The sequence below is a fragment of the Staurois parvus genome, unplaced genomic scaffold (genome assembly GCF_062004578.1).
Source record: "Staurois parvus isolate SC_StPar_1 unplaced genomic scaffold, SC_StPar_1.0 ptg000076l, whole genome shotgun sequence".
Taxonomy (NCBI): Eukaryota; Metazoa; Chordata; class Amphibia; order Anura; family Ranidae; genus Staurois; species Staurois parvus.
In genome coordinates, this window is record NW_028317872.1 from 985,509 (window position 1) to 1,012,134 (window position 26,626).

General features: G+C 44.0%; 1 protein-coding gene across 2 annotated transcripts in view; it reads left to right on the forward strand.

Moving 5' to 3' along the window:
- GOLGA1 (golgin A1) overlaps positions 1-26,626 on the forward strand; it is a 385,049-nt gene that overhangs the window by 234,081 nt on the left and 124,342 nt on the right. For both annotated transcript variants that reach the window (XM_089669420.1, XM_089669419.1), the window contains exons 11-13: positions 822-944; positions 11,365-11,454; positions 11,982-12,084. In XM_089669420.1, coding sequence (XP_089525546.1) covers positions 822-944; positions 11,365-11,454; positions 11,982-12,084 — 316 coding nt within the window. The remainder of the gene's footprint in view (positions 1-821; positions 945-11,364; positions 11,455-11,981; positions 12,085-26,626) is intronic.

The following is a 26,626-nucleotide window of genomic DNA, read 5'->3' on the forward strand; positions in this document are numbered from 1 at the left end:
TTCGGTTCTGTGTTTACTGGCCGTTTACAAGCCTGTAAAGCAGCTGATCAGACCAATCTGTGTCTGGTCAGCTGCAGTGGAGGCAAGAGGAGAGATCTGAGATCTAACAGGCCCCAGATCTCTTCATAATTAGGACCTGTCGTATCATGTTATTCATCCCTTGTGATGGCAATAAAGTTGATAAGAAAAAAAAATTAAAGGTACAGTGTAAAAAAAAAAATTGAATAGAATAAATGATAAAAAAAAGTTGAAAGGCGCAAAGGTAAATGCACACTTCTGTCCCATGAGCAAATGTAAACGGCGATTGCACCAGACATCCGTGAACGGCAGAGCGATAATTCAGGTGCCAGACATCCTGTGTAACTCTAAACTGGGAACCTGTGAAGGCTTTTAATGTGTCGCCTTTGGAAATTTTCAGGTACCCTAGTTTGGCGCCATTCCATGGACATACTCCATTTTTAAAGTGTGACGTTTGGTATTTCTTTGCTCACCGTAACATCATCTTTTATATTTTATTAAACAATTGGGTATTATATTTTGTTTTTGCGCATTAACACTCATTAAATTGTATTATTTCCAAAAAAATTTGTTTGAAAAAATGCTGCACAAATATCGTGTGACATACAAATATGCAACATTCACTATTTTATTCTGTTTTCATTAACTTATTTGGTCAGTAAATCAAAGTAAACAGTAAAGGTATTTTAATTGTTGGCAATCGACCTGCATTAATAGCTGTAATTATGTACTACTTTCTTGCATTCACATATACATTAAACTCTGAAGCTAAACATATAGATGTTTTGTCAATAATACACCAGGTGGGAGTTGAAATTGAAGAAAAGAACTTATTAATAGGGCAACTTCAAGACAGAGTCAATATGTTGGAAAAGCCTCTTACAGGAAGTTCCTCTGGTGATGGACTGCAGGAGCTGCTGAAGGAGGTAATACAATTGCACGACTGTTGCACTTCTTGTGATCAGTACACGTCTCCCTACCAACAAAAGCAAATAATAGATGGCTAATGTTGACCAAATCTATAGATTATGAAATATAATATTTCTCTGATATGATTTGGTAAATGAAGAGTTCTTACCCAGAAGTGAAAGGTTTAATACAACAACCAAAATGTATTGGTGAATAGGATGGAGGTCTAAACTAGCACAAACAATATATCTAGTTACATTAAAGAAACATTATTAAGAAAGCTCAAACATATTACAAAATACAAACAATGAGACAGAAAAGCTATAAGACAAACATTTAGATATAAGTGCAAGGTATATATTACATAATTACCATGCAACTGGACGTACAAGTTCCATTCCCTTCCCCTGGTGTTCCAAAGAGAACCTCTTCTCTCTCTAGTGTCCATAGTTAAAGGCTTTTCCTCCGTTAATTTTCATGGAGTTTCTCTGGTTGGCAAATCTATTCCCTTTCATAATTGGCTAACTTCAAATCTCCTGTATTTAGCATACACCAACCCCCTTTAAGGCAAATCTTGGCACACCCTTTATGGCATTTAAGCATGACAGTTCATGACCTTTTCCTGGGAAATTAAGTATTCATGAACGGCTGGCCACCTTCATGCATATATAAATGAGGTATCCTTTGAAGAGCATATTGTGAAGCCAACAGGTTTGTCCCTTTGTTAGATAAACTAACTCTGGCACCGAACTGTCTGAAAGAGGATTCTCAGCAAAGACTCCTGTTATATAGTTAAGAAGGTGTAATTAATAGAATATTCCCTTTGGTGACTATGATATCTATAGAACAGGAATTTATGGAAAGACATATTGCACACCCAGACTGATACATCTCTAACTGAAATATATTTATAATTACAATATTATTTACGGTGTTTAATGGAGATTTCACATAAACTCTTCTCACACTAATACAGTTTTGGCGCTTGTGTATTTTCAAAGATGGCCAACATTCGGTTGTACATTTAGCAATAAAGAAACACCCAAAGCTTTTGTGAATGTCTACTTACCTGATGCATTTTTTAACCTTGTTAGTATTTTTGGCATGCCTAGTAGACATATGAAGATATTTCTCCTATGCAGTATGAGCGTACTTGGAAATACATTTCAAAACATATTCTGCTACTCCTCCCAAATATGGGGATATCACATGTGTGAGACTTTCATTGTCTGGACTGATTATAACCCCTGGCAAAAAGTATGGAATCACCTCTCTTGGAAAATGTTCATTTGATTGTGTAGAAAAAAAATACAATCAGACATGCCTCAAAACTATTTTCATTTAACATTCCAACCTTCTAGCTTTAGGAAACACTGAAAAAATAAAGAAAGAAAACTAGTCAATTGCAACTGTTTTGCAGAACAATCAGAGGAAAAAAATATGGAATCTCTCAATTCTAAGGAAAATATTATGGAATCACCATGTACTTTACAGTTCTAAAACAAACATCTGCATCAGATTACATCTGCAAATTAGTCTGCAGTTAAAAGAAGAGTGCTTACACACCTTGGTGAGCTGCTGCACCAAGCTGATTGACATGAATCATGCCTCCAACATGAGAGATGCCAGTTGAATCAAAGGAGAGGATTATAAACCTTTTTCAAGAAGGTAAATCATCATGGAATACAGGGCCATCTTTAACGCAGGGCAAAAGGAGCAGCTGCTTAGGGCCCAGTCATTGTTGAGAGGCCCAAAGCAGCTGCCCCCTGAGCACACACTGCCCGCCAGGAGTTTTTTTTCCCAGCCTTAATTCCGCCACCTCCAGCACTGCCCACTTCTGTCACTTGTAAATACGGAAGCAAAGCTTCTGTGTTTACAAGAGACCACTCTCCTCTTCTGGCAACTGCTCAGAACCCTCTCTGCTCTACACATCGATCTCTATATGACAGCAGAGGAAGGAGGGGGTGGGGAATCCACACAGTCAAAAGCTCCTCACAGGCAGCCTGCACGTACACGCTGTAAGTATTCCTCTACAGCCACACTGTGAAAATTTTGTGTGGGTTTGTTTTCGGTGGGTGAACTCTGAAATAAAGTCTGTTAGGAAGAAGGCTTTGTACTTGTGGGAGGGAGAACTTGGATGTACACAGCATACCCCTCAACTCTGCAATCCATACACAGTGTAACCTTGCACTCCATACATAGTACACCCCTCAACCCTGCACTACATACACAGCGTAACCCTGAACTCCGTACACAGCGCACCTCTCAACCCTGCACTTCATACATAGCGCAGCTCTCAATCCTGCACTCTGTACATAGCGCACCCCACAACCCTGCACTGCGTACATAGCGCACCCCCACAACCCTGTACACCGTACATAGCGCACCCCTCAACCCTGCACTCCGTACATAGCGCACCCTCAACCCTGCACTCCGTACATAGCGCACCCTACACTCCGTACATAGCACACCCCTCAACCCTGCACTTCTTACACAGCGTAACCCTGAACTCTGTGCACTGCTCAACCCTGCACTTCAAACATAGCGGAGCTCTCAATCCTGCACTCCATACACAGTGTAACCCTGCACTCCGTACATAGCGCACCCCTCAACCCTGCACTCCATACATAGCGCACCCCACAACCCTGCACTCCGTACATAGCGCACTCCTCAACCCTGCACTACATACACAGCGTAACCCTGAACTCCGCACACAGCGCACCCATCAACCCTGCACTTCATATATAGCACAGCCCTCAATGCTGCACTCCGTATATAGCGCACCCCACAACCTTGCACTCTGTACATAGCGCACCCCACAACCCTGCACTGCGTACATAGCGCACCCCCACAACCCTGCACACCGTACATAGCGCACCCCACAACCCTGCACTTCTTACACAGTGTAACCCTGAACTCCGTACACAGCGCACCTCTTAACCCTGCACTTCATACATAGCGCAGCTCTCAATCCTGCACTCTGTACATAGCGCACGCCACAACCCTGCACTGCGTACATAGCGCACCCCCACAACCCTGTACACCGTACATAGCGCACCCCTCAACCCTGCACTCCGTACATAGCGCACCCTACACTCCGTACATAGCACACCCCTCAACCCTGCACTTCTTACACAGCGTAACCCTGAACTCTGTGCACTGCTCAACCCTGCACTTCAAACATAGCGGAGCTCTCAATCCTGCACTCCATACACAGTGTAACCCTGCACTCCGTACATAGCGCACCCCTCAACCCTGCACTCCATACATAGCGCACCCCACAACCCTGCACTACATACACAGCGTAACCCTGAACTCCGCACACAGCGCACCCATCAACCCTGCACTTCATATATAGCACAGCCCTCAATGCTGCACTCCGTATATAGCGCACCCCACAACCTTGCACTCTGTACATAGCGCACCCCACAACCCTGCACTGCGTACATAGCGCACCCCCACAACCCTGCACACCGTACATAGCGCACCCCACAACCCTGCACTTCTTACACAGTGTAACCCTGAACTCCGTACACAGCATACCCCTCAACCCTGCACTTCATACATAGCGAAGCCCTCAATCCTGCACTCCATACACCGTGTAACCCTGCATTCCGTACATAGCGCACCCCTCAACCCTGCACTCCGTACATAGTGCAGCCCTCAATCCTGCACTCTATACACAGTGTAACCCTGAACTCCGTACACAGCGCACCCCTCAACCCTGCAGTTTATACATAGTGCACCCCTCAATCTTGCACTCCATACACTGTGCCTTTCACGCTGTACCCAATGCACCCCTCAATCCTGCACTCCATACATAGTGTAACCCTGCACCCCATGCACAGCGCATCCCTCAGCCCTGCACTCCGTACATAGAGCACCCCTCAACCCTGCACTTAATACATAGTGTAACCCTGAACTCCGTACATAGCTCACCCCTCAACTCTGCACTTCATTTATAGCACATCCCTCAACCCTGCACTCCATACACAGCACATCCCTCAACCCTCCACTCCATACACAGCGTAACTCTGAACTCCGTACATAGCGCACCCCCACAACCCTGCACTCCGTATATAGCGCACCCCCACAACACTGCACTCCATACATAGCGCACCCCACAACCCTGCACTACGGAGTTCAGGGTTACGCTGGGTATGAAGTGCAGGGTTGAGGGGTGCGCTATGTACAGACATAGCGCACTCCTCTACCCTGCACTTCATACAGAGCGTAACCCTGAACTCCGTACACAGCGCACCCTTCAACCCTGCACTTCATACATAGCGCACCCGTCAACCCTGCACCCATTACACAGCGTAACCCTGAACTCCATACACAGAGCACCCCTCAACCCTGCACTTCATACATAGCACAGCCTTCAATCCTGCACTCCGTACAGAGAGTAACCCTACACTCCGTACATAGCGCACCCCACAACCCTGCACTCCGTACATAGTGCACCCCTCAACACTGCACTCCATACATAGCACACCCCTCAACCCTGCACTTCATACACAGCGTAGCCCTGAACTCCGTACACAGCGCACCCCTCAACCCTGCACTTCATACATAGCACAGCCCTCAATCCTGCACTCCATACACAGTGTAAATCTGCACTCCGTACATAGCACACCCCACAACCCTGCACTCCGTACATAGTGCACCCCTCAATCCTTCACTCCAAACAAAGTGTAGCTCTGACCTCCGTACAGAGCGCACCCCTCAACCCTGCAATCCATACATAGAGCACCCCTCAACCCTGCACTCCATACACAGCGTACCCCTCAACCCTGCAGTCTGTACGTAGCGCACCCCTCAACCCTGCTCTCCATACACAGTTTAACCCTGAACTCCATACATAATGTAACCCTGAACTCAGTGCACCCCTCAACCCTGCACTTCATACATAGCGCACTCCTCAATTCTGCACTCCATACACAGTGTGCCTTGCTCTCCGTACCCAGTGCACCACTTAACTCTGCACTCCATACATAGAGAAGCCCTCAACCCTGCACTCCATACACAGCACACCCCTTAACCCTGCACTTCGTACATAGAGCACCCCAAAATCCTGCACACCATACACAGCGCACCTCTCAACCATGCACTTCATACACAGTGCACCCCTCAACCCTGCACCCATTACACAGCGTAACCCTGAACTCTGTACACAGAGCACCCCTCAACCCTGCACTTCATACATAGCGCAGCCCTCAGTCCTGCACTCCATACATAGTGTAACCCTGCACTCCGTACATAGCGCACCCCACAACTCGTCACTCCGTACATAGCACACCCCTCAACCCTGCACTCCATACATAGCGCACCCCTCAACCCTGCACTTCATACACAGCGTAGCCCTGAACTCCGTACACAGCGCACCCCTCAACCCTGCACTTCATACATAGCACAGCCCTCGATCCTGCACTCCATACACAGTGTAACCCTGCGCTCCGTACATAGCACACCCCACAACCCTGCACTCCATACATAGTGCACTCCTCAGTCCTGCACTCCAAACAAAGTGTAGCACTGAACTCCGTACACAGCGCACCCCTCAACCCTGCAATCCATACATAGAGCACCCCTCAACCCTGCACTCCATACACAGCATACCCCTTGACCCTGCAGTCTGTACGTAGCGCACCCCTCAACCCTGCTCTCCATACACAGTTTAACCCTGAACTCCATACACAATGTAACCCTGAACTCGGTGCACCCCTCAACCCTGCATTTCATACATAGCGCACCCCTCAATCCTGCACTCCATACACAGTGTGCCTTGCTCTCCGTACCCAGTGCACCACTTAACTCTGCACTCCATACATAGAGCACCCCTCAACCCTGCACTACATACACAGCACACCCCTTAACCCTGCACTTCGTACATAGCGCACCCCTCAATCCTGCACACCATACACAGTGTAACCCTGCATTCCATACACAGCGCACCCCTCAACCATGCACTCCATACACAGCGCACCCCTCAGCCCTGAACTCTGTACACAGCGCACCCCTCAGCCCTGCACTCCATACATAGTGCACCCCTCAATCCTGCACTTCATACATAGCATACTCCTCAATCCTGCACTCCATACACAGTGTAACCCTGAACTCCATACACAGTGCGCCCCTCAACTCTGCACTTCATACATAGCGCACCCCTCAACCCTGCACTCCATACACAGCGCACCCCTCACCCCTGCACTCCATACACAGCATAACCCTGAACTATGTACACAGCGCACCCCTCAACCCTGCACTTCATATATAGTGCAGCCCTCAACCCTGCACGCCGTACATAGCGCACCCCACAACCCTGCACTCCGTACATAGGGCACCCCCACAACCCTGCACTCCGTACATAGCACCCCCCCCACAACCCTGCACTCCGTATATAGCGTACTCCTCAACCCTGCACTCAGTACATAGCGCACCCCTCAACCCTGCGCTCCGTGCATCGCGCACCCCTCAGCCCTGCACGCCATACATCGTGCACCCCTCAGCCCTGCACTCCATACACAGCGCACCCCTCAACCCTGCACTCCATACGCAGCGCACCCCTCAATTCTGCCTTATGTACACAGCGCACCCCTCAACCCTGCACTCCATACACAGCGCACCCCTCAACCCTGCACTTCATACATAACGCACCCCTCAATCCTTCTCTCCATACACAGTGTAAGCCTGAACTCTGTACATAGCACACCCCTCAATCCTGCACTCAATACACAGCACACCCCTCTACCCTGCACTTCATACAAAGTGCACCCCTCAACCCTGCAGTCTCTGCGTAGTGCCCCCTTCAACCCTGCACTCTTTATGTACCCTGGCAGCCCATCCTCGGAGATGCTGCTCACATTGGGCTTTGTTCCTACCTGCAGTCAGTCAACCTTCATAGTTTTGTGTTCTCTGCTATGCTTATTGCTAATAATAAATTCTAGAATTTTCTGTCTATTGGTGGGTCTTGTCCCCTCCACAGTCTGCGGTGTGCAGGACTGGAGGAGATTGTGTGCTGTAACCTCTAGCAACCAATCAGTGAGCTGTAATGATGTGCAATAACCTCTGGCAACCAATCAGTGAACTGTAATGATCTGCTGTAACCTCTAGCAACCAATCACTGAGCTGTAATGATGTGCAATAACCTCTGGCAACCAATCGGTGAACTGTAATGATCTGCTGTAACCTCTAGCAACCAATCAGTGAGAGGTAATGATGTGCAGTAACCTCTAAGAACCAATGGGTGAGCGGTTAGGGTGTGCAGTACCCTCTAGCAATTAATTAGTGATCAGTAATGATGAGCAGTAACCTCTAATAACCAATCAGCAAGCAAAAATGGTGTGTTGTAAGCTCTAGCAATTGCTCAGTGAGCCGTAATGTGTGCTGTAACCTCTAGGAACTAGGCAGTGAGCAGTAATGATATGCTGTAACCTCTGGCAACCAATTGGTGCCTGATCTGCAGTAATCTGATTTTCAGTCTAGCTGCTATTTATTGTGTGTCTCAGAGTGGGGGGCTGGGGGGGGGGGGGTAGGGAAGCCCAAAAAAAAATTTTGCCATGGGTCCAATCAATACCTGACATAATGTTGCAAAAGATGTTGGTTGTTCCCAGTCAGCTGTGTCTAATATCTGGGACAAGTACAAGTCATATGGGAAGGTTGTAAAGGGAAGTGTACTGGTAGACAAAGGAAGACATCAAAGCATCAACATAGAAAATTTAAAGCAATATGCCTTGAAAACAGAAAATGCACAACAAAACAAACGAGGAACAAAAGCTGTAAGACATTGCCTAAAGAAAATGGGATTTACATACAGAAAAGCCAAACAAAAACCATCATTAACACCTAAACAGAAAAAAAAAAGGTTACAGTGAGTTAAAGAAAAGCAATCATGGACTGTGGATGACTGGATAAAAGTGATATTCAGTGATGAATCACGAATCTGCATTGGGGAGGGTGATGATGCTGGAACTTTTGTTTGGTGATGTTCCAATGAAATGTATAAAGACGACTGCCTGAAAAAAGCATGTAAATTTCCACAATCATTCATGATATGGGGTTGCATGTCAGGTAAAGGTATGGGGGAGATGACAGTAATTGAATCTTCAATAAATGCACAAGTTAATGTTGAACACTTTTTTTATACCATCAATTGAAAGGATGTTTGGTGATGATGACATCATTTTTCAGGATGATAATGTATCTTGCCAGAGGGCAAAAGCCTTGAAAACTTTCCTTCAAGAAAGACATGTCAATTGCATGGCCTGCAAATAGTCCAGACCTCAGTCCAATTGAAAATCTATGGTGGAAATGAAAGAAAATCGTCCATGACAAGGCTCCAACCTGCAAAGCTGATCTGGCAACTGCAAGAAGAGAAAGTCAGAGCCGGATTGATGAAGAATATGGGTTGTTGATAGTTAAATCATTATTTAAATGTCTCAGAGAATTCATGATAAATATAAATAAACAGCGCAAACATAGAACTCTATATCAAATCAATATATAAAGTGCAAACATATATAGAAAATTATATTAATAGTGAAAGTCCATCATGATAATAGACAACAAAAGTTCATAAATCTCAAAAAATTTGTGCATACTGAAGGTGAGGATTCCTATAGAGTGGATACGAAAGAGGGTTTAGGATCCCATAAAAATTCCTAAAAGGCGTTTCATTCACCTAAATCTGGTGAGTGCATTTGATGTTGGTTTGCACGGGTGGAAGGAGGAAGTTTCCTTTGTATTAGAAGAATTTTTGATCTTTTTTGCACAAATTTTTTGAGATTTATGAACTTTTGTTGTCTATTATCATGATGGACTTTCACTATTAATATAATTTTCTATATATGTTTGCACTTTATATATTGATTTGATATAGAGGTCTATGTTTGCGCTGTTTATTTATATTTATCACATTTTGTGTTCATCACATTGCACAGCAGCAGGATAGATCCTGTAGTAGTGTTTTTCACTTGGCGCAGGAAGAATTTTTAGTTCTCAGAGAATTCAAGCTGTTATAAAAGCCAGAGGTGGTGCAACAAAGTACTAGTGGTGTACTGTAGTGGTTTTCATGATTCCATAATATTTTCCTCAGGATTGAGTGATTCCATATTTTTTTCCTCTGCTTGATCTGCAAAAACAGTTGCAACTGACAGTTTTCTTTCTTTTTTATTTTTTCAGTGTTTTTGAGGCATGTCTGTGATTAGTTTCTTTTTCTACACAATTAAAACAATCGAATGAACATTTTCCGAGAGTGATCATACCATACTTTTTGCCAGGGGTTGTATGATCCAGACATTGTATCTTGGGTATCACACAAATCATTCAACTGTGTCAAAATCAAAGTACTCTAATGATCACCTCTATACAAGTGGTCAGGGAATATAGTGTAGTGTAGCTTCACCTATAGCAGTCCCAGTTCCTATAAGCCAAGCAAGCCTAGTCTTCTGGTACATGGCTTCACCCAGAAATGCCATGTTCGCTCACCTGATGTCTCGCAGGATGTGCAGATGGGTCAGTTCAGGCCACAGGCAGAAACATGGTCATTAAACAGGCCAGGGTTAGATCAGGCAGAGGCAACACTGCACTGGTGTGGTGGTGATCAGGGACACTGTAATTGATGTGGCAATGATCATATTGACTGGTGTGGCGGTGATTATGGATAATATGACTGGTGTGAAGTTTAGGGACAAAGTGACAGGTGTGATGGTAATCATGGACACTGGGACTGGTGTGGTGATCAGGGACAATATGACTGTTGTGGCAATGATTATGGACATTGGGACTGGCGAGGCAGGGATCAGGGACACAGTAACTTAGGGGCAATATGACTGGAGCAACGGTGATCAGGGACACTGAGTGGGTGACAGTGATTGGGGACACTGTGAGTGGGTGGCGGTGATTGGGGACACTGTGAGTAGATGGGTCCCTCCCGTCTGGTTTCACTTTTGCTTGCTGACAAAGCGCTAGGAGTGGGAGGGGTTATGCTGGGAAGCGTTAATAATTTGCCAGTGTCCACTCGCCTGGAGGTGGGACAATAACCCAATAGTCTAAGAATGAACTCTCCTGTGTTGTACTCCAAGAAAAAAATGTTATAGGTAAATCAGATATCCAGTTTTTATGTATTGATGAACACTTACAATGGCTAACATCAGCAAAGAACGTCTACAACAAACCAAAATCAATGTTTTTTTTAGTTTCCTTTGATTGCATTTGAAAATAACTTAAAAGTAGAATTGCACTAGAATTGTTGAGAACAATTTAACTATAGCAGCTAAATAGTACATTTATTCAAATTAACACATCTGACCTAAAGGCTCAACATTTGTTAAGCAAAGAGTGACTCAAAGATTTGCTTAAAAAACATGGAATGTGCTTCCAAAAGAGGGACAATTGAAGTAATGCCTGTATGCAAGATCCAGTATGTTCTTTTTGTAGGAGGATTCAAGCAGCAGTGAAGCTATGATTGTGGTGATAACCAAGGCTCTGGAGGAAACTCCAAAAGAGAAGGAAGATCTTCTGCAGCAGGTGAGATATTGTACTGTGTGATATTGTGTTTATGTTTTAAGTTTCTATGTGTAAACTAAACACAACGGTCCCAATTTTCCTTTTCGCTAAAATGCAAGCAACATGTTACACATACCTGTATCAATAGGACATCTTAGTTGTCGTCTTTCAGAAAATCTTTAGTTGACATTACTATCAAAGGCCTCAGCTTTCCTGGTGTGCCCTTTATTAAGAAATATCAGAAAAGGAGGTGTGGTCCATGGTAATTGATTAGATTCTAGGTATCATTTTTCTGGTACAGGTGAAAAAAATGTTCGGTTTTAGTCTTTCAGACTGATTCAAATAACCAATACAATCAGTTAGTTTATGACCATCCAATACATATTTAACACAGAATAATAGAATATAGTAATAGCATGGCTCTTTATAAAAAAATTTTATTGTAACCTCCTTTTGCCTAGTAGCTGTGCCGAATCTTGTTTGTTTTTCAAATAGAAACATTTTTCCCTAATATTTCTCTATTTTTCTGTGCTCTTGCTTAATGGCAGGTTACAAACTTAAATGCTCAAATTGAAGAGAATACTCAGGAAGTCTCAGAAAAGAATGAAGAACTAACTAGAAAAGATGAGGAAACTGCTAATTTAAAGACAGGTAAGGTGTATCCCTAAACAATGAAAATAGTACTGCTCGAATGCCTGTTTCAGTCAGATCAGCATGCAAATAGACTGGTGCAAGACAGACGGCCGGCTTGTCAGGCTCTAGAAGACTTCAACAAAATGGCGTTCATCTACATCGACTCCCTTTTGCATAAATGTTAATGAAGTTAGTAATTTATGGTCCCAGCTCCTGTTCGCCACCTGTACAGAACTCCTCAGATGTATTTCGCCCTTTGTGGGGCTTAATCGTAGGCTTCAGTTAAAGTATAATTGGATAGAGTAGAGAGGGATTAGAATATCTGTCAGTTTTTTTATTGCTGTCTGTGCCCCCATTATAGAGATTCACCCTCTTTATTTGTTCTTTTTATTGTTACCATGAAAAGTGAAAGAAAATCCCAATTTTTTGGTTGTCCCCAGAACAGTAAAAGAGGGGAAACCTTCCAATGGGGACACTAGTTTTGGTGACCCTAGGATTATCTCACTTTGTAGGTATTTACACTCACTTCCTGGTTTGACTGTGAGACCAGAAGTGAAGTGAAATCTCCCCAATGGAAAACAGATGGCAAAAAAATGGAATTATAACCCTCCCCTACTCTATGCTAAATGAAAATAAACTTTTGCCTTTTTGTCCTACTCTAAGTGGAGCTTCACCCAAAAGAAAAAGTTCCACTTTATGCCCTCCTCCACCCTCCTCTTCTACTTTTTGGGATGTTTTTGTTTGTCAAAACTAGGTACCCACTCCCCACTGGAAGTTCTCCCTCATTCTGGGACACATCACAGGTCCCAGGAGGCTGTGGGACCACACACACAAGGCAGCTTGGTTTGTGCATGCGTAGTGGGAAGCCAGCTGTGAAACCGCAAAAAGTTACAGCCAGCTTCCCACGCTGAATGTGCTGGGAACCTGAAGACCAGTGAAGAACCAGCCCAAGCGAGAAAAGCCCTGGATCCCTTAAAAGGTAAGTATCCTTTTATTAAAAGTCAGCAGCTACACTATTTGTAGCTGCTGAATTTTTTTAATTTTTTAAACCTGACTGAAGAACCACTTTAAGATGACAGGAATTTTGACTTACCTGTAAATTCCATATATTGGACTACAGTAGAGGACACTGGCCGCTCTTCTCTTATAATTCCTTGGTTAGTTTGCATTACTTACTAAAAAAAACTGAGGACTCATGGAGTAGGATGTGGTTATAGGAGTATGCCCAGGGGGCATGCCCATCAAAACCTTTGCCAGTGTCCAGTTACCTAAAGGTAGCAGCCTATAACCCCAGGGTATATGACTATCTGGCCTGTGTCCTGTACTGTACTCAAGACATGGAATTAGCAGGTAAGTCAAAAATGTTTAGGCTTTTTACCCTTTATTTCACCTGTTTATCAAGAATGGCTAACAAATTAAAGCTGAACTACAGCCAACGCTTCACAAGTAGCTGCAGCGAAAATGGTTTTCTTTTGGGGTAAAGGTTTAACTTAAATGAAAACTGACCATTGTAAACACCCATATCAGTGTTAAATGGTTTGTCTTAACCCTCTAACTGCTACTTTGTCTGGATAGCTTGGTCTGTTAAAGTAAGTTGAATAACAGACTTACTGACTGGATCACCATTTGTAAAAAAGGGGGGAAAGCCTAAGAAAAGAAAACTAATACAGCCACCACATCTAAGAATTGGTTAGCTTCAATTTAATAAATTTTAGTTTTTGGATTTAAGTACGCTTTAACTGGCATTTATTAGTATTTTATCTTGGGATTGTTTCATCAACTCCACTCTCTTCTAATACCACAATAGAAGCAGTGCATGCAGTAAAAATTTTTTAAAGCCATAGCTGGACCCTGCGCTGTGTGGACGACCAGTAATTTTGCTACGGGCACTGGATTTTTCATGGATGCTGACCTCAATACTTTTGAAAATAAACAGTGAAACTTTAAAGATGCCAGACAATGCAGAACTTAAAAATACTTAAAATATACTTTATTACAGCTGGTATCATTGAAATCAAACATCATAAAAAAACTAACTATTAGTTGCTCCCAACACGTTAGACACGTAATTGTTGCACAGTGTAATCTGTGTTAATTGGACATAGTAATACAATACAGATAATTTAGGATGTTTGTTCACAATTGTTGGTAAACCTCAGAACGTTTTGCAATGCTTGTAGTCAGCTGCAGGGTGTTGTACAGGTTCAGGGCTGTGATCCATATCTTTTGAAACCAGACCCTGAAAACCCTTTGGGGGGGGGGGGGGGTGCTCACTGTGATGGGCAAAGCCTGGACTCTATATAGGACCTGGATAGGTAAGGCCAGATCCTCCCATATCTATGATTGTTACTCACTCAAACTTGGCACTGATACTTGACCACTCAGAGCTTAGATGACCAATTGTTATATCATAACACATAAGTCACACTTTATCGCTACTTCCATCTAGAACCCTTATAAAGTCCTCGGGCTCTTTATTCTGCCCCACTTACAAAGGCTGCCCAGGAGGCACTAAACGCTGATGTTTCTAACCTAAAATTAGCTTGGGCTATTAAATCTATCCGTGTCTCTAAGGCCCCTGGCGGCTTCCCTGGTCTTGACTACCGCAAATTCTCTTCCATCCTTACACCTCACCTGACACCTGAAAAATTATAAACTTCCGCATCAACAGGTACCTGCACTCCCTGATCCACAGGCATCAGGTAGGCTTTGTAACCGGTCGCCAAGTGGGTGACAACATTGGGAAGGTGATTCATTTGATCCACTTATTGAACCATAGCAAGATGCCGGACTTCCTTCACTCCCCTGATGTCTACAAAGTCTTTTATTCCCTTTTGTGGGGTTATCTTTGCTTTGTCTTGGAGAGATGGGGCTTCGGTGATTCAATCCCATTGTAGATCTTGGCTCGCTATTCTTCCCCAACAACCCATGTTAAATATGCTGTCCACCTTTATGCCTCTTTCTCTTTTCATCTAAGCACAAGACAGGAGTGCCCCTTATCTCCCATTCTATTTATCTTGGCGCTCAAACCCCTGGCAATAGCATTCAGGGATAGCCCCAATATCTGTGGTATTCAATACGTGGCTGTACCTTACAAGGTGAACTTATTCGTGAATGATGCATTTCTGACTTTAACCAATCCTTTAACTACAATCTCCAACCTGCAGAATCTTCATGCTTTTCTGATCTTTTGGGCCTTTGGATTAATCTCCATAAAATGATGGCACTGAACATCTTACCTCCCTCTATCATGCCACATCTCCAAACATGCTTCCCATATTGTTAGGCCACTTGCTTTCTGAACTATTTAGGAGTCAAACTGACCCCGTTGTATTCCACTCTTTTCGTGACCAATTACTACCCACTTCTACAAACCATTACCTCCCTCATGCAATCATGGCAATTCCCCTCTCTGTTGTGGATCAGCCACATTCACACAGTTAAAAAGACCATACTCCCTAAAGTCCTGTATTGCTTCAGAACCCTATCTGTCTACATACCCTCCTTTTATTTTATTTTGTCTTTTGCAGAATAAAATCCTCTCTTTAATTTGGGCCTAAAAGTGCCCCAGAGTATAACGCTTTACCTTATATACCCACAGACTGAGGGGTGGGCTTGGAGTTCCCAATGTGTCGAAATACTACATGGCGACACAAATTTCCCAACTCGCCCTACTTCATGCCACCACAGATGTCCCCTTTTGGGTACTCTTGGAGCTTCCCAATTGTGCGCCGATCCCCATGACAGCTCTTCTGTGGCTCCCCCACAGTCCCTCACCCCCTTATGATTCATAGTTTATGAATTTGGGACTCAGTCTGTTATTCGGGCCACCTCGTGTTCTCTTTTCACCAATCCTCTTTTCCCTCCATGCCTAGAGCAGCCGAGAGTATTTCATGGTGGTCGTCCCACGGCTTCACGCAGGTCCACCACTTCCTCACCTCCCGCAACCTTTCTTCATGGTCCTCTTTTTTTCCTTTCAGTACATTTTTTTATTGAATAGTTTTAATATTAAAAAATACAAACTCAACTGCTTTCTTGTGTACAAACAAAAATATAACAATAGAAAGTACTAGTGAAAAGCAGTCGTGCACAGAGAAAACATACCTGTTATAGATGACAACACAAGAGACATGTCAAAAGAACAAAACATCAACTTTAGTGTCGACAAATCAACATGAGAAGCAGATAAAGGACTTTACACTTATAGCCCAGTATTCGACAATATCAAAGGGGGTTATGACGTTGAAATGTACATAGTCAAACAAGAAATACACGGAACACATTGCAGATCATTAAACATCCCTGTTTAATTGGGGGGGGGACAAAGAAGGATCGGAAGAGAAAAACGTCAAAAGCGTTTAAATCTGGTTTTTGGGGCCTCTACGGTAATAGTGAACTGAAACTATGTATTGGTATAGCAGGGTGTGCATGTCGGATCCATGAGGTCCATGTGTTAAGGAATCTCTCGTGGGTGTCTGAAAGAATTCTAGAGAGTTTTTAATTAACCACAAAGAAGTCAAGACGGTGTTGAACTTCCATGAAGTATATGAACTGTTGTTTCCAGGCTATTGCTATGGTTTGTTTAGCTGCTAGTAGTACATGGATATCCAACTTAAATTGGTATTTTGAAAGGCCTGGGGGTTTAGGTGTAGAAGAACATACCATAGGTCTGTTGGGGCAAGTCAATAAGGAATGGAGAAGTTTAAGGACCTTCTACCAGAACCGAGAAAGCATAGGGCATGTCCACTATATGTGTAAAACTTCTCCTGGGGTGTTACAGCCTTGGAAACAGGTACTGGGGGCAGATGGGTGGAGCTATGCTAGATGGGATGGGACCAAATAACCATGGTCCTCTTTTCAGGATACTTATGAAGCAGTACCTGCAAAGTTTTTCCGCTGTGTACAACTTCACCACTGGGTAACCTCCTTGGGTAATCTCCACCTTTCCCTTTCAATCCACAGCCTTTGAACATACCTGTGCTCTAGGCATTATCTCTCTCATCTACTCTTCCCTGAATGCTATTGACCCTCTTATTTCTTACAAGTCTAGTTGTGAGCAAGATTTGGGAACCTCTGTTGACCCTGGGGAATGTAGTAAGGCCTGGTCTTCCATTGCAAAATGTTCCTTTAACCAGTGGCGTCACTAGGGTTCGTGCTACCTGGTGCGGTAAAGCATAGAGTCACCACAACCCCTGCTCCCCCCCATGGACATGGTACAAGTGATAGCTAGAGATGGTGGACATGATACAAGAGATGGTCCAAAATAGTGGACATGGTGCAAGAGATGGTCAGAGACTGCAGGCATGGTGCAAGAGATGGTCAGAGACTGCAGGCATGGTGCAAGAGATGGTCAGAGACTGCAGGCATGGTACAAGAGATTGTCAGAGACTGCAGGCATGGTACAAGAGATGGTCAGAGACTGCAGACATACTACAGGAGATAAAAAAAAACAGAAAGGTTCCTCTATGGGTACAGGCAGTAGAATGGCTTTAAAAACTGCACTGCTGTGTTCTCTGATTGCCGACATTCTGTGCATGTATGTGTGTATAAAGACTCAAATAGACTTTGAGATATATATATATATATATATATGTCAAAGTCTATTTCCTGCATGTTACAGGGTCTTGGAATGCACATTAGTCACTTGTTGGAGCACATGCTGGTGCTGGATCAGGAAGTGGACTAGCTGTCATGTAGAACGCATCCTCTAGCACCGGAACCAGAAATGTGGCATCTGGCCCTTCTCTCCCCAGCAAGAACCATTCATAATGAATTCCTTGGGACAAATTTCTTCCCGCATGCCATATTTCAGGAAACCAATGAGTAGATATGGTGATTGGTGGATATGTATACATAAAAAAGGCACATGAACCCTCAGAATAAAAATATATATAAATCCAAAATTCAAACCAAAAATTATTATATGTCTGAAATTATCGTGGTGTCTTCCCATACTTGTACAATGTATACATATACATGCACATACACTATATTGCCAAAAATATTGGGACACCCCACCAAATCATTGGATTCAGGTGTTCCAATCACCTCCATGGCCACAGATGTGTAATATCGAGCACCTAGGCATGCAGACTGCTTCTACAAATATTTTTTAAAGAATAGGTCGCTCTCAAGAGCTCAGTGAATTCACGTGTGGTACCCTCATAGGTTGCCACCTGTGCAATAAGTCTATCTGTGAAATTTCCTTGCTACTAAATATTCCACGGACAACTGTTAGTGGTATTATACCAAAGTGGAAGCAGCTAGGAACAACAGCAACTTAGACACAAAGTGGTTGGCCATGTAAAATGACAGAGCTGGGTCAGCGCATGCTGGAGCACACAGTGCGCAGGAGTCGCCAACTGTCTGCAGAGTCAATAGTTATAGACCTCCAAACTTCATGTGGTGTTCAGCGTAGCACAAAAACAGTGCTTCATGGAATGGGTTTCCGTGGTCGAGCAGCTGCATCTAAGCCTTACATGACCAAGTGCAATGCAAAGTGACGAATCATGTTTCTCTGTCTGACAATCCGATGGACGTGTCTGGGTTTGGCGGTTGCCAGGAGAACGATACTTGCCTGACTGGATTGTGCCAAGTGTAAAGTTTGGTGGAGGGGGGATTATGGTGTGGGGTCGTTTTTCAGGTGTTGGGCTTGGCCCCTTAGTTCCAGTGAAGAGAACTCTTAAGGCATCAGAATACCAAGACATTTTGGACAATTTTCCAACATGACTGCGCACCAGTGCACAAAGCAAGGTCCATAAACACATGGATGAGTGAATTTGGAGTGGAGGAACTTGACTGGCCTGCACAGAGTCCTGACCTCAACCCTATAGAACACCTTTAGGATGAATTAGAACAGAGACTGCGAGCCAGGCCTTTTCGTCTGACATCAATGTCTGTCCTCACCAATGTGCTTCTGGAAGAATGGTCAAACGTTCCCATAGACACACTCTTAAACCTTGTGGACAGCTTTCCCAGAGTAGTTGAAGCTGGTATAGCTGTAAATGGTGGGCCAACTCAATATTGAACCCTATGGACTGGGATGCCATTAAAGTTCATATGCCTGTAAAGGCAGGCGTCCCAATACTTTTGGCTATATAGTGTATATAAGCAAGTGAAGCACTGCAGAAAAGAAAAACATGTTTTGAGTAACAACAGTGTCATTACCATATAAGTGTGTAACAATATACTGACACCTAGTAAGAGTGTTGAACATTGAAGCCAATAACTCTGGGGCAAGAGGAAATAGGGCCAAGGATACTGGCAGAATCTCAAAGATGGACAATTTAGGAATCCAGTGGATGATTCAACCCACAAATACCCATCCATAACTGAAATACTAGTGTTTGATGACCTGGTCAATTTAAGTATAACATAATATAAAGCAATGGTAACAGTCCTGCTGTGATGGGTAAATAACAATTAGAAGAGCTGAAATCCTTACCCTTCCTGGAGAAAATACTGCTCCAGCTTCCTTCTTTATATGATCTCTGTTGAAGGAGAAAAATGAATTCAAATTGACAGATCCTGCCTTTTACCAATATCAAACAGCCTACTGCTCAGGCTTTGATCTGTAACCAGTGCAGAGAGAAACATGGAGCAGCATTTTATGTCAGGAAAGGTCAATTTAGCTACTCTAATCTTTTTATTTATCTGTTTCACATGCCAACAGTTGAGAATAAGGACACTTCTGCTCCTTTAATTGTTCTAAAGGACAGATTGCATGGTTATGGTAGGACAGAGCATACATAAAGGACAACGGGACTATGTAGTCCTGAGCTCACCCTATAGAACACCTTTGGGATAAATTAGAGCGGAGACTGTGAGCCAGGCCTTCTTCCTTTTTTTTTTTTTTTTTTTTTTTTTTTGTGCTCAACACTCGGTGTAATGTGCCATCGTGTCACACACTTATAATTAATCTCAACCTCTGTCATACTAACGTTCTCGTGTATCAATCTAAATATTTGTCCTCGTCGAACACTACTTCCATATCCCTTTCCCATTTTGTTATAAAAATTAACTTTGTGTTTGTGTCTAATTCTGTGAGTATTCTATAGATGTTCGAAATACCGTGCTTCCCATCCCTTCGTGTTTCTAACAGCCTTTCAAACATATTCCACTCCTGTTTTAATCTCAGGGGTTTCGGGAGATTTCCAATAAAACATTTCAATTGATGATATTTCCACTCATCTATTCTAGTGAAGATATCTCCCTTCTTCTCTATTAATTCTTTAAGTGGTCTCAATTCCCCCTCCACCAAAACATCTCTCAGTTGGATATCCTCCTTTCTAAACCATCTCCCTGATATCTTATCCTTTCCCGGGGGAAAGTACTCCGTATTTGTAAGAGGCATTAATATAGAATTAAATTCCCATTTCATGTTTTTGTGTAAGTTGTCCCATACCCTTAAAACATTTAAAGTGTAAATACTTGTGCTTTCTTTAATTCCTCTAAACTGTGCTGGAACCCATATCATCTGACTCAATCTAATTCCACTAAGATCATTTTCAATTGTTACCCAACTTTTCCCCTTATGGTTAAATGTCCAGTCATATATTCTTGCTAAGACCACTGCTTTATAGTATCTCTTGACATCTGGCAGACCCATTCCCCCTTTCTCTTTAGTCCTACTTAATGTTTCATATGATATTCTAGGTTTTTTATTCTTCCATACATATCTTAACATTTTTTTTATTATCTTAAAGAAGGCCTCTGGAATTTTAATTGGTACCATTTGAAATCTATACAATATTTTAGACATAATTACCATTTTGACTAGGTTTATACGTCCTACCCAGGATGGGTTTCCTCCTTCTAATGTTTTTAAATCTTCCCTGATCTCGTTTATCAAAGAAATATAGTTTAATCTATATAAATGCTTAAATGAGACAGTGAGTTTTATTCCTAGGTATTTTATATCTTTTTCTCTCCATATAAAGGGGAATTCTTTTTGTAGTTTTTCTTTTTCATTCTTTGATATATTAATATTCAAGATCTCTGTTTTCGTTGGGTTAATTTTTAGATTTGATAATTCACCGTACTCCTTCAGAATCTTCATTATATTTGGGAGTGTTATTCGGGGATTCCCCACATAGAACAGTAAGTCGTCCGCAAAGGCCGCTACTGTATGTTCTATAGTTTCTATCTGAATTCCCTTTACCGCTCCACTGTTCCTTATTATTGACAACAGAGGTTCAAGTGACAACACATATAATAAAGGGGACATTGGGCAGCCTTTCTTGTTCCATTAGACATTCCAATGGGTTCTGATCTCTCCCCATTTACCGTGATGATTGCAGTAGGCTCCCTATATAATTTACTTATCCACTCATGCATTCTATCACCTATCCCCAGCGCTTTTAAGTTGTCCATCATAAAGCCCCAGTCCACTCTATCAAATGCCTTCTCTGCATCAATTGACAAGAGCACCACCGGGGCTTTCCCTTTTCTACTTTTCTGAATAAGCATCAGGGTTCTCAAGCCGTTATCTCTACCCTCTCTCCCTGGTACAAAGCCCACCTGATCTCCATGGATCCAATTAGGCATTAGATCTTTCAACCTGTTTGCTAGAACCTTTGCGTACAGTTTGGTATCCGTGTTCAATAATGAAGTTGGTCTATAGCTGGAGCACTGAGAGGGATCTTTTCCCTCCTTGTGAATAAGTACTACATGGGCCTGTAAAGATTCTCTCCTCACCTCCATCCCACCTCCCAGAGCATTCATATACTTCTTCAGCTTGGGTAACAGTACTTCACTATATTTCTTATAGTACTTAACTGTGTAACCATCCGGGCCTGGGCTTTTTCCTCCCCCTGTACTTCTTAATGCTGCTTTAATTTCTTCCTGGGAAATTTCCACGTCCAAGGAGTTCAGCTGAGCTTCACTTCGTTTTGGTAATCCCGTATTTTTTAAATATATCATCCTTTTTTCATTAATTCCCTCTCGAGCTTCTTTTGGAGAGCCTTGGGGACTAATGTTATATAACTTTCTGTAATACTCCGTGAACACTTTAATAATCTCTTTAGTTGAGTGGGCCAACTCCCCCTTAGGACTTTTTATCTTTTCTATATAGTTCCTATTTTTCTTTTTATTCAAAGCTCTCATTAAGTATTTTCCTGGTCTATCACCCCCATCTATATCTCTCATTTAAAACTTTGTTATATACTCTTCTCTTCTCCTCATCCATCAACATCTCTAGCTCATCTTTTTTATCCGTTAACTTCTGACTTGTATCTTTTGTTATTTTCTTCTTATGGATCTGCTCCAGGTCCAGTATTTCTTTTAGAAGCCCACTGACCCTCTCTCTTCTTTCTTTTTTCTTCCTTGCTCCTGCCGCAATCAAGATTCCTCTTATAAATACCTTATGACTTCCCCAAACTGTAGCTATCGATACTTCCTCTGTTTCGTTCTCCTTAAAATATACCTTAATCTCTTTCTCGATTTTCTGAACTATATCCTCATCCAGAAGAAGAGCCTCATTTAACCTCCACCCTAAACCTCCAGTCCACCTTCTTCCCCATCCCATTTTCATTACGACAGGGGCATGATCCGAGAACGTTCTTGTCTCTATTTCAATTTTAACCAGAAGTTCTATAAGTTGATGGTCAATTAAAATGTAATCTAATCTCGAGTATGTCTCGTGTGCATTAGAGAAGAAGGTATAGTCTCTGTCTCTCATATGCATTATTCTCCAGGTGTCCACTAGTTGATACTCGTGAATCACTTTTTTCAAAGCTCTCAGAGACCTACCCCCCCTCTCTTTGCACAGAAGAGGTAGCGTCCTTTTGTGGGTCCATACAGAAATTTAAATCTCCTGCTACTAGCAAACGCCCTTTTTTAAATTCCATTAATTTTTTCAACGGACCCTTCATATACATCTCCGGTTTCTTATTAGGGCAGTATATATTGGCTAATGTACACTCAATCCCCTGAAGTTTACCTTTCAAGAATAAAAATCTCCCCTACGGATCGGTCCTTCTATCCTCCATCTCAAATCTCATATTCTTTGCCAATCCTATTGCAACCCCTTTTGCTCTTTTAATTGGAGAGTCTGCGTAATACCATGTTGGATAATATTTAGATTTCAATTTCACATTTCCCTCTATCTCAAAGTGTGTCTCCTGTAAAAATACCACTGACGTTGCCCTATGATGTAACTCCTTAAACAACTTAAATCTTTTCCCTGGACAACTCAACCCATTCACATTATAGGTTATAAACTGTATTTCTTCCATCCTTCTTAGTTCGCTCTATCTCTCTTCCAAATTGCCTCTTCCTCTTTATCCTTACTATCATGCAGAGTGTTGACCCAATACCCCCTCCCCTCCCTCCCTCCAACCCAACTCCCATCCCCCCCCGTCCCCCCATCCCTCATTCTTTTTTTTCCCCCTACCCATTTTTAGGCTTAAATACTGCCTATAAATCATTTGTGGGTCTATTTCCACCACTGATTTAATGCTTTGGGCGTAAGCTCCACCCATGGCCGGCTAGCCTCTCCTTCGACCTCCCCAGGTCCCCTCTCTCTATCCACAGGAAAGTACAAAAATCTTTACTTCCCCCCTCAACCGAAGCTCCCGGGGGATTACCATTTCAACAAAGGTGGGGCCTGGGGGGTCGAGAGAGAAAGAAGAGAACAAAGAGAAAAAAAAAAAAAAATGTTTTTCCTAATTCTCCCTCCCCTCTCTCCCCACCCCCGGCCCCCCCCTCCCCCCGACCCGCTGCCAGTCCTCTTTTCTTGTATCTTCTGTTTCCCTTCTTACTTTTTCTTCTTCTTCCCACCCCGCTATCACCATTCTTTGGAGTTTCAGTCTGTCACAAAAATCCCTCAGTTCCTCCGGGTATCTCAAATATGCTGTAACACCATTTTTCCAGCCAATTAAACAAGCTGGGGTACCCCATCTATACTGCACATTCTGTTTTCTCATTTGTTCCAACAAGGGTCTCAGGGATCTCTGTCAGGGAATGGGAAGATCGCCTCGGCGATCGAATCTGCACATGCGTAGAATCCTGACAAGACATACAGGCAGGCAGGCACTAGGACCCAGGCGCGCCTGTCACCAATGACGGTGCCGGGCAGGCACTAGGACCCAGGAGCGCCTGTCAGGAGTTGGGCGGCCTATTTAAACCCAGCTCTTGCAATGCTCAAGTGCCGTATGGTCTTACCTGTTACCTGTGTTCCTGTTTGATCTGCCTGCTGATTTTGTACCACGCTGCCACCACTGTTACCGACCCAGCCTGCCTGGCGCTGCTCTTGTGACCTCCTCACATCAGACTCTCACCTGCTATACACCTCCAACGGTGCTTCTACCACAGCTGGGTGAACTCAAGGGCCGCGACCTGGTCTCGGCCTGCTCCAAGTCCATCCCCACCATCAGGGGCCCTGGTGAACAAACAGGTAGGGACTTAGATTCCGCGCCTTGGGGGAATCCGGTCTGTGGAGTGCTAGAGGCTACCGCTGTAGGATCCCTGACAGAACCATACGGCCATGACAGAGTCTGGAGGAGGACCTTCACCCTGGGAAGAGATGTGCCAACATCTGGCAGCACTCACACAAGCGGTGAAAACCCTGGAAGAGGGATACAAGCACCTGGAGGGACAGGTTCAGAGCCTGGCCGCACCAGCACCCACAACATTGGGCTCAGTGGGAACACCTCCCGCCATGGGTTCAGCAGGGCCTTCCACTGGAGCAGCATTTACAATTCCTCCTCCAGAACCAAGAGTACCAACCCCTGAGCGGTTCAATGGGGATCGAGGGAAGTTCAGGGCCTTCCAGAACTCCTGCCAGCTGTACTTTGACCTGCAACCCCGGACCTTCTCTTCAGAATCGGTGAAGGTGGGATTTGTTATATCCCTGTTGCAGGGCGAACCTCAGGGATGGGCCCATCGCCTGATGGAGGCCCACCACCCACATTTGAACACTGTAGCCACCTACTTTAAGGCAATGGCACAGCTGTACGACGACCCGCATCGAGCTGCCTCGGCTGAGGCAGCCCTCTATTCTCTACAACAGGGACGCCGGGCTGCAGAGGATTATGCTGCGGAGTTTAGGCGCTGGAGTGGAGATACACAATGGAACGACGCAGCCTTGCGCCACCAACTCCGGTTGAGACTGTCGGAACCACTGAAGGACGAATTGGCAAGAATAGGGGTTCCGGACTCCTTGGAAGGTCTAATAGATCGTGCGATCCAAATCGATCTCAGACTGCGGGAAAGGAGACAGGAGAGGTCCAGTCAGGGGCAAAGAACCTCATGGATGCTGCCAAGAGTACCAGTCATGCCAAGGGTCAGTGTTGGCAATCGGAGCCCAGAGCCGTCAGAGGGAGCCGAACCTTTGCAACTTGGCTTGATGCGGCCTTCCCTTTCTACGGAGGAACGACAGAGGCGTCGGGCAAACAACCTGTGTCTGTACTGTGGAGCAGCGGGTCATATGGTGCGCTCCTGTCCGGAGAAATACTATAAGTCCTCTATTTTCTCTAATATATCTACTGTGTGCACAGGCAACCCCACTCACTTGGCTGTACCTGTGTCTTTTCAGCTCCCAGGAGGAAGCATACAGGTGATGGCTATTATTGACTCCGGGGCATGTAGCTGCTTTGTTGATCTCAGTTTTGCTACCCAGCATCAGATACCGTTACTTACCAAAGAACATGGGTTGAATATTTTCTTGGCAGATGGGTCTCAAATAAAATCGGGGACGGTAGATCGGGAGACCCCTCCCATACACACCACAGTGGCGGGACATCACCAGGAGTTCCTCCGTTTGGACGCCATCGCGTCCCCCCTATTTCCAGTTATTCTGGGGCTCCCCTGGCTACGAGCTCACGACCCCCAGATTGACTGGAAGACCGGGTCAGTCCAGTTCCCCTCACAATACTGTCAGGAACATTGTTTATCTAAGTTATCATTAAATACACCGGCCCTACTGGCTGTAAGCCCTGATGCTGAGTTAGCCCAAATTGTGCCTGCGACCTACCACCAATTCTTGGATGTGTTTAGTCCACGGGGGGCAGAAGTTCTTCCCCCACATCGAGCATATGATTGCCCCATTGATCTGCTCCCAGGTTCAGAAATCCCTTTTGGCCGCATTTTTCCACTATCTGAACGAGAACTCGGGGCACTAAAAGAATACATTGATGAGAGTCTCCGTAAGGGATTTATCCGCCCTTCCACATCACCGGCCGGGGCAGGGATTTTCTTTGTCGAGAAAAAGGACGGTTCCCTGAGACCTTGTGTTGACTACAGGGACCTCAACAAGATTACGGTCAAAAACCGCTACCCCCTTCCTTTGGTTCCAGAGTTGTTTCAGAGGTTAAAATCAGCATCCATTTTTTCTAAACTGGATCTCAGGGGTGCCTATAACTTGGTAAGGATACGTGAGGGGGATGAGTGGAAGACGGCGTTTCGCACTCGGTTCGGGCATTTTGAGTGTCTAGTCATGCCTTTCGGGTTATGTAATGCACCAGCCACCTTCCAGCACTTGGTCAATGACATTTTCAGGGACTTCCTTGACATTTTTGTAATCGTCTACTTGGACGATATCTTGATATTCTCCTCGTCTTTG